Genomic DNA, 13,639 nt, shown 5'->3' with positions numbered 1-13,639 from the left:
TGCTTCAGATTCTCTTTTTAAAACAATTACTCTCTTCTATCACTAATTAGTTTCAACTGCTTCTACTCTGCAGTTTTTTCCACTCTTGGTGTTAAGTTACTTTTAATAAAACGCAACACTTCACGCAAATATTTCAAAAAGGCCAACCAGCATGGGGACAGATTGACCGTTTGAGCTGCAGGAGGTTTTCAATGTGAAACATCAGAGCAGGAAGTGCTCAGTGTCCTAGAGAGGAACTTAACATGGATCAAAAAACAGCAAAGTTGAAGCAACTGGAGTCAAGTTTCTGGTAAAAAAACGATACAAACAGAGGAAATTTGGACCAAATTAAAATGTTGGTAGAGTTAGAAATTCAGGCCTGTGCGTATGAACCTGATTACGCCTCATTGAGTTAAGGAAAAATGCAAGTTCATGCAAGGTGTAGATTTGTTGTGATCAGATCTCCCTGACGACTTCTGGAGGTAGTTTGGCTCTAGGATTGGATCTTAGGAAGGAGGAAACACAATCCGTACAACATTCCTACAAAAACACTACAAAAACAGGTCCATCTACAGGTGTAAACGCAAAGGCAAGGACAGACTGTTCATCATCTGGATACAAATTGCATTTTAGCAACAGATGTAAACAGGTTGTGTGTATATTATACATTTTATGTGTGTGTGTGTGTGTGTGTGTGTTATGAAAATGTATTGTCCATAGGAAATGGCTGCTATTTTACTTGCTAAGTAACCATGAATAGAAACCCTCTCAAAGATGGAGTAGAGGGAGGAACATCTGGAGTTGACTGCATTTAGAGGCAGCTGTGTTCATTGCAACATAGACAACAGAGGCATTAAAGGAGCTATTTCTAAGTTCTGCTGCCAAACAAGGTTTTTTTACTGAGAGTGGGTGGTAGTGATTGTCGCTAGACAAGAGATTTAGCCATTGTCGCGTTTATAATACATGAGGTTAAAGTATGTTAAGTTAATGCTAACATTAGCTATGTAGCAATAGCAAAACTTACAGAATAGCTGCTCCTTTAAATGCCACAGATAATGAACCTTTGTTTTTATTCAGTACTTGGAGGCCTTACCTGCAATGCAGCGGATCTCCGGCAGACACATCATGATCTCAGGGAAGCGTTTGGGCTGGTGTGGGTACTTATACTCGGTGTAGTCCTGACACACATACCAGTAGCGCTTGTTCAGCTGCTCAAGCTGGGAGGTGTTGGACAGTCCTCTGATATCTGCGGTGATGTGAATGAAAGGAGAGAGTCATGGGGGGGTACATGTGGGGTCAAATAAAAATTGGAGACAGTAACAGTAGACCTTGTGCTGTTACCTTGGTTGAGGAAGTTGATAGCTTTCATACAGGCATACTCCTCATTACTGATCTTCAACTGGTGGAACTTGCGAACCAGATATATCAACCTCTCCATGACTTCCATCCCGTCCTCACTGAAGCTGAGGGATCATACACAGGCTTGTCAGTAAAGTTGGAAACATGTCGCAGTAAACGACTGTCTCTTTGGGTTTTGGCTTAGTTTCATTTTAAAGCTTTATTCTCCAAACAAAACAGAGGATAAAATTAGTTTTAGGTTTACTGTGATGAAGTGGAGGAGCATGTCAAAAGTAGGCAAAATCCCCTAAACATCATTATCTTCTGTGCTTCGATGAGCAAGGCAAAAATGAGGGAGGGAACACGTCAGATCGAGTGAACAAGCTTAACAAATGTCTTCCTGATCCCACTGCTTTTTAAAAGAAACTCTAATTCCACTCATCAAACCTGTTTCTCAGGCTCTCACGATTCTAATCTCACTTTCAAACTTCAGTGCTGCCACTGTAAATCAGATATTCACTCCTAAACTACAGGCAAATTGAGTGAAGTGGCACAACAACACCGTATATTAGGAAAATGTGGGTCATGAGGTCAGATGATTCCGCTCTGATTTACATCCTTTTTATACCTAACCATGGGATATGTGTGTATTTCACATGTGAGGCCGTGCTAGCCACAGCTCTGTCCTGAGGAGTTCTCCATTCACGGACCACTTCACTGGCTCTCAGCCAACAACAACACATTCCCTGCTGTGCTGGGGATGGATATCAAACCCTCTCAGGGATACCGAGCTCACAGAGTAGAATGTCTGGCCTGCAGAGGGGAAAGCTTCGTTCCTGATATGAAATATTGAACTGGTGAGGCTCCTGCAGGTTAAATCAAACGCTTAATATCTTGTGTATGTTAATGGCTTCACAAAAGAGAGGTGGGAGGCAACATGAGTCACTGTAGGTGAGATATGAGCAACACATATGAATGGGGGTAATTTCTTCAGTCATTTTTCTGTGTAAATACAGATATCATAACTACCTCACTGGTGTGCAGGTCTGTCTGGTAGATGATGCTGGTCAACTAACACCATTTACTCTTTTTTGGCCACATATTGACATGTTATCAGGGCTGGGTATGATTTTCAGTAACGATACTTTATTCAGTAGCAATTCTATCAAATCCATTTTAACAAAAAGAAAATTAGAATTAACATAACGGTACAAATTCTAGTTTTATTTCTAAGGCCAGTCTCTTTACTCACTCAAATACAACCAATCACCAGCATTATTAGAGCTTAGTTCAAACAGGTTAGGTTGGCTCACCTACGCTGATGAGATTTACTCATTGACTCCTTCTATAATGAGGCATGGATCCTCAATAAAATCAAAACAACTGGGTTGGTCCATAAAAGTATCGATGGGTTATTGACACGTTCGATATCCAGTCCTTATAAAGTTGCCATGAACATGTTTGGTAGCAGTCATCAATCTACACATCCAGTAGACACAGACCAACGTTAGCATTAAACTGGAGTTGTGTTCCTGTCCGCCGACTCCTGAAGGAGATATCAATGTCAGCTGCTAAAGGCCTCCCCTGTTGAGGGATGGTTTCTCTACTTTCACATAGATGGCTTGGGGAGGAGGCCTCAGACACCACCTATCTCCAATTTACAATGCTGCCCTTCCATCCCTTCCCAGGAGATTCAACAATTTAACCTCTAAGAGAAACAACTGTTCACAAGTGGCATGTGACTCCAACGACTGTCGTTATAACACAATAGGGCTCTAACGAAGTCGAAACCAACTCTCCACCAAGACAGTCACTCTAACGACTGTCGTTGGCACATGGAGCACAAAGGGAACCAATGACATCATCAGCCTTTTGAAACCCCTCCCAGAGGTTAAATACCTGGGTCTCCACACCAGATAGTTGGACCAGTCCCAGCCTGGTCAGGTGCGAGAAAGAACTGATGAAGCCTCTTGGATGAGAGGTGAAACGTCTTCCTAGACAAATAACCAAGTCCAGTTGCTTTCGATTTAAAACTCCTTTAAAACTCCTTTGAGATCCTTTCACATTACACACAGTCATTCGACCAGTGCAGCTTTAAGTAAAGTCAAACTCTACCTATGTCCTTTGTTTGATGGTTACAAACTAAATGTAGAGGGTTAGTGTTGCTACACATGGATAATTCCACTGTATTTTTCATGGTTTTGAGCATCATTCTTGTCCAAATCTAAAAAATAAGAGCTTAAAAAACACCTAAGGGCAGCTCTAACCAAGCTCTCTGACCTTTCCTCCCTCCCTGACTTGCTGCCCCTTTACTCACCCCTGCAGCTCGTCGTCAGACGGCGTGTACTTGGCGGTGACGTCGGCCAGGTCTCCAAAGATCTGGGCACTGTAGATGGTCAGGCAGGAGAGCAGGATGAGCTCCTGCCAGGTGGAGCTGAGCAGGCAAGTGTAGTCCTCTATGGAGAGCTCGCAGAAGAAGGGCAGCTTCTTGATCCAGGAGATCTGGCGGAAGAGCAGCTCGTCCGCCAGGCGACACAGCAGAGCGAAGAGCTCCACCTGTGTCACTTTGTACCTGCGACACACAAAACAACAAAGGAGAAGGATGAGAGCTGTGTTATATATGATGTCAATACTGTCTTACTGCATAAAACCAGATCAGCTCTGACAGGAAATTTGATTGATGACATATTTAAGGCTAAAATGGCCACACCCACAATTTTACTACAAAAAAAACCACCTAAAATTGAACAATGACAGATTGTCAATTATTAGGCAACTTTCCAGATACTAAGGTTCTCCTTCTATATTGTGTTTTCTGTTTACTAAATGTGTTGAAACAGAGGCAGTGACTCATACCCAGGTTCATTTGACTGCCTGTTGGGTAGTGGAAATTAAGCATTGCTGCTCTATTGGCCATTTTGGCTGTGATGTAAAAAAAAGCTCTTAAAATATTTTACTTTTGTCTGAAGTTTTGATCTCCATCAGAAGATATGTTTGTGGTTTTAAGAACCAAAAACCATCTCAGTGTAGTTTTACATCTCCTCTCTCAGGCTTCTCTCTGCAGCTCTAGTCAAGTCAGTCAGCCAATGAGAAGAGAGGATCTGAGTCTCTCTTCTGATCTGACTTTTTGCTTAGTGATATGATACAGCAGATTTCCGGTAAACACTCAGAGAAACCAAATCCTGCAAGGTTGGATGGTGGGTCCAGGTGGGTGGGGTGTGGCTGAGAGCAGTGACTGCTTTGTTGTGACATCACAAAGTTCCAGAAGTCTTCACGGCTGGTTTTAAGGCTCAGTTTCTGAATACAGGCTGTGTGCATTTCTCTGTGGACTGAGGCTTTGATACTTTCACAGTATTAATATAGAACCTAGACCTGCTTTATAATCACAAACACATGGACATCTACATTTAGACTGGATGGAGCTTTAAGTTTAAATCTAAAAACATGCAGTGGTGAACTGTTCCACTAGGTGGCTCCGGACTGTTTTCTGGTCCTTGTCACACTGACATTTGTGAACTGGCTCCATGTTACACACACACAACATTTCTCACACACATTCCAGGGTGTTATATGGAGCCCAGTCTGCAGGTGGCTCAGCCTTCAGCACATTTTTCAAACCTCTACGTGGGCTGAGTCACAGATAAAGACAAAACACCAGCAGCTGAATTCAAAGCACCTTCAGACGTTTATTAAAACCATTTAGCAGAATTCAGCTGAGTAATTAACAAATACAATACTGAGCGTTTCAAAGCTTTTTTTGTGAAATGAAGTTTCATTTTAAAGAAACTCTCAAACAGCCAGAACATCTACCAGCATATACACTAGGGAGACACCTCCAATAATGTGTGTGTGTGTCTGTGTGTGAGACATGTTCTTACCCGTCTTCTATGAGCATAGGTGTGGCCAGGGGGGCCAGGTCCTCGGCAGCCACCAGCTGCAGCACCAGCGGGTGGGACTGTGGGTAGAGGCTGCGGGGCTGGGTGGCCAGCAGGCCAGACTGGGCGGCATAGCTGAACAGGTGAGGTAGTAGCTGGTAGTGTGTGGACATGGAGGTGTTGATGTACTGGTCCCTGAGGGCGGCCGTGTAGCCGTTCATCTCCACAGAGCGACTGGATGCACACAGAGGTCAAAGGTTACACACATGTTCATTTGTTTTAATATTAAAGGAATTTTGATAAATACACTTGTTTACCACCCTGGTCCATTTCTTTCTGCTATGCTTGGCTAAACACATCCCAGACCCAGCATATCTCTGTTCTGGACATACACACTGTTCCTTTAAAGTTTATGACCTTTCACCTTTATCTAGGACAGCACGGTGGAGCTCTGTTCTCTTTTTATTAACAGTTTTTGCAAAGTTTTCTGGGAACTTGTAGACAAAACTTTTCAGTTCATGTTGTACCTGCATACCAGAGCTGCCGCTGCTCTGTTTTTGTTCTTCATTTCAGCTCAGATTTAATTTGATAACACAAGCATTCCTCTGAATAGCTACCAGGCTGCCGAGATAAACCTTATGTTTATACAAAATGAGACTAAAATAAAAACCGTCATGCAAGCATCTAGACAATATTTGTCCTTGATGAGTGCAGATAGACAATGCACTCGTCTCCATAACGCGGGCAGCAGATAGTGCTGCGAGTTCTTTGTGTTTGCTATCATCACTAAGCCTGAGGAGCTGCATATTCAGGCATTCTTAGGCTGATGAATGCCTTAATTTACGTCTGCGTGAGACAGGAACAAGGTGTTAGACTGTCAGGGCCGGCTCATTATCTCAGCGACGGGCCCAGTGCCGGCGCTGTGCGGCTGAGTGGATGAGATGAACTACTCACTTGGATGACAGAGTGGAGGCAGGTGATGGCTGGTTGCCCTCCGAGGCTCCATTGCTGGGAGAGCTGTGGTCACTGTCGCCGTTGTTTCCCCAGGTGTGCTCTGGGGCGTCTTCCTTGAACTCCTGCCCCGACATGATCCGCTCTATCTCCTCCTCTGTGATCTACAACACACACAGACACACACAAACACATCGGAGGGGGGTTACAGCACATCCTCACGTGACCAAAAGCACCGTGTGTGTGTGTGTGTGTGTGTGTGTGTGTGTCTCAGTTCAATTGATCAGCATTGATGAGTTCTGCGCTGCTTCTCACTAAAATGTTCAGGAGCAAGGACACAGTCACACAATGAGACAGGGAGCTGCAGAGTAAGAGAGGAAGCAAACAGGTATGCGTCTATGTGTGTGTGTGTGTATGTGTGTTCATTTGACTGACTGCTACACACACACTTAAAACAACAGAATCCTTGCAGGTCCGTGCAAGGAGAAAGCGCAGACAAAGGCCGTTTTGAAAGGCAATAGCGAGCAGGAAAATGTGGTGTCTTGTATCTGTGGCTCGGGTCAATTCACTTTCATGTCTATCAATTCAGCACGTATACTGCAACAGCAATTCATTCCATATTAATGACAGAGAGGTCCTCCTTTCATTAGGGTTTTAGAAATAAAGCCGTCTTTTAATGGAAGCAGGCGTTTTTTTTTTCGACTTGCTGAATTGAGCTGGAATGAATTGACCACATCCCTCCCCTGAATAGTGGCTCAGTGGTACTTAGCCTCGTGGCACCCATTCTCCTGACCATTTGCTCTCTCACCGGTGTTAATAATGAAGCCGGTGCTGAATAGGGAATAATCAGCACTACGTGGTTATACTGATGATATAACAAGGTCAGGGCTCACTCTCATTACAACCTTTGTGAGGGCACCTACATCATTAGCATTACAGCACTCCAACTGGGTGTTATTTAAGTGAAATGGTTTGTGCAGTAAATGCATTCAGGGTAAATGAGCTAACTCTAGGCCCAAGCCGGCGTAACACATCTGTGAGCAGGGGGGAGGTCAGCGATGGTCACGAAAACAACATTTCAGGCGATTATTGAACATGAAGTCGGTGATTTACCTGAACAGGCCCAATGCTTTTGTTCCTCCCCCCCGGCATGCCGTCCTCCCTGATGGCTGCAAGACAAAAAGACAGAATCCATCTCCATTTGGTCCAGTAACAAAACATGATCCATGGCCACTATCACAGCTCTACCTAGTGGCTGAAGCTAATCAAACAGTGCTCTGCTTCACATTTCATTTGTGTTGGCAGGCAGACGTGTTTTTTTCTGTTTTCTGGGATTAGTTTGTTTAAAATTAATTTCATGGATCAAAACAAACTCATCTAAATCACAGAATCTTTGCAGGATAAATCTAACAAAATGAGGTCATCATCAGTTAGTCATTTATTTGCACTAGTAAAGCATTCTCATTATAACGTCACAGGTTTTATTTTGCACTGATTTTGTTTCTTCATGTCATTATTTTTGTTTTTCTTAATGTACAGTTTGTATTGCACTCCTTGTGTGTTTTTTAATGTTACTCTATGTGCCCTTTAAATTGCCCCCTGAGGACAAATAAAGTTTCTCAGCAGGGAGGAGGACTGAAAGGTCACTTTATGATTTTCCTCCACTAGGTGGCAGCATGTGCATGTGGCACCAAGGACCCGACCAAGACCTGCACAAACTCAACATCAAACTGTAACTGAGTCCTGAAGAACAGTGAGCAAACGTTAATGTGGTAGAACTGGTTTATTTCAGCCATCATCAGGACTGTGAGCGCAGCCAAGAGACTGACATCAAAGGCAGCTGTTACAACTTATCAGCTGCTGAGGTAGAACACATTTGGAGCTGTGAGGTCCTGTTGATAATATTAAATGTACCAAATTAAGCCTGACTGAAGTTTGTTAGGCAAAATCCCAAGGTCGGGGTCTAGGAGGCAGAAGATGAATCAATTGTGGCTCGTTTCAGGTTTTTAAATATAGTTTTTGATTTAGTACAGTTTTAGTTTTAGAGGATGAACAGTCTTGATTGATGACTTTTTTGTCATTTTTCAAAAACATGCTCAACTGTTGGAAGAGATGCCCTTTAAATGTAAAGGTAATGTCATATTATATTTGAAGACATTTTTAACGATGTTTTTCAGAATTTTTTTTTACTACTCAATCCAGGGTGACACGGATAATATTGGTGGTAACATTCAACAAGGTCAAATTTAAACCCAGTGTCAGCTGTGGATGGTTTGTAGAAAACCACATAAGACGATCCACTGCCCAGTTTCTGAGTACTGGAGTGAGTCTGATCTGGTTCAAAGACTGGTCCAGAGCTGGACTGATTAATTCATAAAATTAATAGGTTACTGTTTTAATAATTGGTTAATCACTAAATTAAAGCCAAACACAGAGAATCTACTTTGCTCTTGTCTTATTTCACTTTCCTGGAGAAACATTCAAGGTCCATATTTTACTCTTCTTCTGTGTTTTATCTGAAGTGTGTTGAAGTGTGTTTGACATCTCCTCTCTCAGGCTCCTCTCTGGAGCTCAGGTAAAAATAGATCAGTCAGCCAATCAGAAGTCCTGACGGCTTGTTTTCAGGCTCAGTTTCTGAATACAATACATCATTTGTGCTGGACATCTTAACTGTTTGGTTGAACTGATAATTAAAACAGATGTGACGGCTGTGACGGTGAAAGCTGAAACCCTGCGACGTGTCCACACTTTACCTTTGCGGTTCATCCCCATTTGAAGACACTTGAGCAGGCGACAGTACTGGCAGCGGTTGCGTTGCTTGCGCGACATCTCGCAGTTCTTGTCGCGGCTGCAGCGGTACACGCGCTTGTTGCAGATGCTGCGCTTGAAGAAGCCCTTGCAGCCCTCACACGAGATGATGCCATAGTGCAGGCCTGTGGCGCGGTCTCCACAGATGAGACAAGTACGCTGGTCAGCTGGATCATCTGCAGAGGTAAAAATAGGGACAGAGGAGGGAAGGATTTAGAGCCATTTCCATCAGCTTCTTTGCACTAATTCAACAACACCGTGAAAAAAAAAGTAGTGGGTGCAAAAACCTTGCTGAAGGCACAAGTTTTTAATTGAGATCATGGGGGCGGTCGGGGCTTAAGTGCTAGCCAGGCACTGGCTAATCCAAAGGATCCTTAAGCTCCAACTCTCATTTTCTGAAAGTGGAGGTGTAACAGGCAGCAGGGTGGAGAGAGGAGACGTCTTGTGTATGTTTTATTCAGAAGCTCTGGTTAGAGGAAGCAGCAACGTAATATGACACAACTGATTTGTTTACAACCTCCACTTTCTCTGCTCTCAACAACAGTGACATGGGATGAAGAGGCCTGACTCTAGGAAGACCTAGAGACATATTGCTCTGTCTAAAATCTGCTGTGTCGAATTCAGTTTGTAATATGTGGCTCAAGGTTTCCATCCAACACTTCACTAACACTTCAGATCAGCATCTTCTTGTGATTTCTATGTCTTTTTGTGGCTAATTTTACAATCAAGTGCTTTGACATCCACCAGCACTGAGTCTGTAGCAGATCGTCTTTGCATGGATGTTCCACACAATCATTAACCTTCACCTCTCCGCCTGAGAGAGCACATGCTGTCTGCTGATCACTCCAAACTGTGAAAAGTTGTTTAGACAGGAATACGTAAGGGTGGTAATTTGGAACACATGTGAGGGGATATTTAGGGGCTCGGGGCAGGAGGACATGGGAGGGTGTAGTTTGGGCTCTCAGCACGGAAGTGGTGCAGAGCAGGATGTCCTGAACAAAGTACATTAAAAATAGTAGTATGGTTGAGGGGCTCGCTGGCAGCCTGCTGACCATGAAAGACAGAGACATGAAAACCATGAGAAGAAGAAATGGGTCAGAGTCTTAGAAACTAGAACATACAGATGTGACAGACTTGGGAGAGGATCAAAGAGAGATGGATCCTACTCAGGACCTTCCCTGTGAAGCTGCTGTAACTGAGTGAAGGTGCTCTCACACTGTAAATACAGAAATCTGAGAGCGCTGAGCAAAATCTTCTCTTAATCCCTGTTCTACCTCCAGGCCACATAATGCACAGAATCAAACTCATCAAGGAAGCTGAGAATTAAGTCACAGTATATTCACACATTTTAAGCTTTATGACACACACACACACACACACACACACACACACACACACACACACACACACACACACACATGCATGTTAAGAAGTCCCACACACACCCCACCCTCCCGCTAACAGCCGGAGAGAAAGCAGATGGGATTCAGAGAGCCTGGCTGCAGCAGGAATGTGGTCTCCTGCTGATCTGTATCAAGGCTCCACTGGGATCAAACATATGAGGACCTGACAGAGGTCGGACTGATGCGACATGCTGATGGGTCTGATATGGTGGAGGTTCCTCCTCACAGCACATTGCGCTCCACTCATAAGCACTGATCTCCTGTAACACTGATGAACTTTTAAAATCAAACTTCCTTATTAAAACCTGTTTAGGCCTCTAGTGTTTGGTTGACGGGGTCTTGTCCAGTCCACATGATGCGATGACCAGGAGGTATGAGGAGACGTGCTTTTGTTTCAGGGATGTTGGATGGTGTGAGAGTGTGGGAGGGGCCTCTTGACTCTTGGACTCATCATCCTTAAATTCAGACCAGCAGTCACTAACACCCCATTCAGACTGACCCACCTTAGACCTGTGCTGGGGGTCAAACTGTGTTGGCTGACCCTCCTCACAACCAGAGGTGAAGAGTCAGGTGCTGTTGAACTGCTGTTGTTAACAATGGGAATTAATTTAATGATACCATGATTTTAATGTAATTTAACCGACAAAAAAATTTAATTAGAGACAAAGAGATGGGGAGAGGAGGGGTGTAGATCAGATCTGCATCATATGTGGATCTGGTGTCTGAAAGTGGTCTAACAGTCTCCTTTCTCCTTTGTTACTTTAGCTGAGCTAGCTACCACATAGCTACAAAATACATATTGTCAAAGTTTTTTGTTGCATAGCAACAAGACCCATAAAATGAATGTGAGCTCTTGATGTAAGACGCTGTCAGAGCGAAAGGCTGATCAAAGAGGTGGTGATGGACATGAGAGCAGCCTGTGTCCTCACACAAAGGATGAAGGAGACATAACAGGTCTGAGGCTGCGGTCCAGCAGGTTAATGCTGCCTGCTGAGCCTGGAGATTAACCTGCACATCTGATTAATGTAAGACTCCTGAGCAGAGCAACAAACTGCTCTACACACAGGCAGGACCTTTACCCTCCTATGGGATCCTGTGGTCGAAAAGCCAATAATGGAGGCCGACGAGCAAGGTGATCCCTAACGGAGCAACTTTGTTTCCGGGCGTATTACTATTATATAATGTAGGTGTGTTAGAGGAAAACAGAAGGATAGTACAAAAATATATCCTCTATGTTTAGGAACAAGTATTTTCATTACTGATTAGTCTGTTGAATATTTTTTAAATGTCCAGCACAGTTTCCCAGAATCAAAGGTATGAACCTGGTATCGTTTGTAAACCCTGACACTGCAGCTGGAAACAGTGACATTCTGTCTTATTTCCTTCACATTAAACTGATTTTAATTGACTGTCAAAACTATTCATTTCAACTTTTTTACTTTGGAAGCCTTATTCCCAGACACGCACTGAAAGAATTGACGATCTTCGAAAGATTTATGATAATTAGACAAATTGCTAATGAGTTATTGCTGCTAAGCCCCACCCCTTGACACGTTCATTAGTCTTGAAAACTGAAAAAAGATATCAACAAACGTACATACATACAACTATTAATAAGTTTGTTCCAAAGATGACAAAATGGTACCAATCAAAACAACTGTTTAGAAAGAGATGTTAAAAATTTGTTTTTCCAAAAATTCAAATGGTGGATTTTTATGGTCAAAAAGGCTTTTTTGTGTCAAACTTCAAGTCAAGACTCTAAAGTTACAGTTATTGGGCCAAGTTTCATGTTTCTCATCCCTGCAGTTCTGACCACTGCTACTGGTGTAACTACTAATGAAAATAATCATTACAATAACAATAATAATAATAAAGTAATAATAACACTGATAAGAAAAACCTTTTTCAAAAGATGAGTTTTGAGCTTTTCAGGCCCACATTATTCCTCATCTCTGTGACTCTTGAACCTGTTGAAGCAGCTGAAGAGAAACCTGATACTGTGACTGTGTGAGTGGCCGACCCCGTCACCCCCCCGATTAAAAGGCCTCATGTTCTGACAATAGATAGGCCACAGTAACAGAATCTGTAATATTCAAAAGAGAAGGATCAAGCTTGTGCGTGTGTGTGTATGTGTGTGTGTATGTGTGTGTGTGTGTGTGTGTGTGTGTGTGTGTGTGTGTCATTTATAGGGGCAGCTCATCAGAGGCATGTGACTGAGCTGAGTGCTAAGACTCCCAGAAAGAGGGGGGGTTTCATAGCAGCCTGCAGGGTTCATGTACTGAAGGTAATTAGAGGGAGGTGGGGGACCACATGGCCTAAAGCCTCTCCCTGATAATGAATGGTGAATAAAGGACTTCTAAAGCCCAGACACAGATTACCATTTAAATGCTGTGAGGTTTAAGTTAGCTGCCTGCAGGAGACTGTAGGGACAGCAATACTGTATATCTCACAGTGAGTCCCCCCCCCCCCCCCCCGGGACAAGAATTTAACTGTTCTGGTGATTCATTCTACACAGGACAGAGGTTAAGTCGTCTGAAGCCCCTTTTACACAGTTTGTTCAGAGCAGAAATAAGACGCCTTTACTCTGCCTTGGTGAACAGTACAAACATGGACGCCAGCATTGAAGGTAGGCCCAGAGCTGGACCCACGTCTGTGTGAGAGGCTGCGCCGGCGTGGAGTATCCTCACCTCCCAGCTGACAGCTGATAATTATATCAAAAATATAATAATCTTTAAGAGGATGCAGTGGGACCTGAATGCATCATAGAGATGATTAACACAATTAGAAGAATATAGTTTATATAACTATGGGCAACTAATGATCATTTTCATCATTGATTCATCTGCAGATTATTTTCTTGATCAATCATTTGGTGTAAAAATTTAATAATTTTCTAAAGTCATCATCAGATTATAGTTTAAAAGTTTATTATATTTAGTTTGCGGTCACAGAAGATAAAGAAGAGCAGCAGATCCTGATTTATGGTAACAAAATTACAACATAAATAATGAATAATAATAAACTAATCAGAATAATGGCTGATTGATCAATTTATCAACTTACAGTTTCCACTCTATAAATAATGCAGTAATTAAAAAGACAATTTACTTTATGAAGGTCACAAGTTAAGTAAAATTCTCTGTGTTTACATTGGCGACATTCTCTTTGTCAGGAAAACATCATTTCTACGATGACTTGATTCAACATATTATCATCATCATCAGTTTGTACTTTAAAAATGTTTTTAATCCTTGAAAACAAAATCTGCTTTTGATGTTTGGAGTC

The 13,639-nt window shown here is 42.8% G+C and overlaps 1 protein-coding gene across 3 annotated transcripts in view; it reads right to left on the bottom strand.

The window, feature by feature from the left end:
• nr6a1a (nuclear receptor subfamily 6, group A, member 1a) overlaps window positions 1–13,639 on the bottom strand; it is an 89,586-nt gene that overhangs the window by 5,677 nt on the left and 70,270 nt on the right. For all 3 annotated transcript variants that reach the window (XM_071481808.1, XM_071481807.1, XM_071481809.1), the window contains 7 exons: window positions 8,897–9,127; window positions 7,257–7,312; window positions 6,147–6,307; window positions 5,196–5,426; window positions 3,635–3,889; window positions 1,321–1,442; window positions 1,073–1,225 (listed from right to left, as the gene is read on the bottom strand). In XM_071481808.1, the coding sequence (XP_071337909.1) occupies window positions 1,073–1,225; window positions 1,321–1,442; window positions 3,635–3,889; window positions 5,196–5,426; window positions 6,147–6,307; window positions 7,257–7,312; window positions 8,897–9,127 (1,209 nt within the window). The remainder of the gene's footprint in view (window positions 1–1,072; window positions 1,226–1,320; window positions 1,443–3,634; window positions 3,890–5,195; window positions 5,427–6,146; window positions 6,308–7,256; window positions 7,313–8,896; window positions 9,128–13,639) is intronic.

Source organism: Trachinotus anak, unplaced genomic scaffold, assembly GCF_046630095.1.
Source record: "Trachinotus anak isolate AG129_WGS33_773 ecotype Australia unplaced genomic scaffold, CSIRO_AGI_Tana_v1 ptg000008l, whole genome shotgun sequence".
NCBI lineage: Eukaryota > Metazoa > Chordata > Actinopteri > Carangiformes > Carangidae > Trachinotus > Trachinotus anak.
This window is presented reverse-complemented; position numbering and strand designations above follow the sequence as displayed.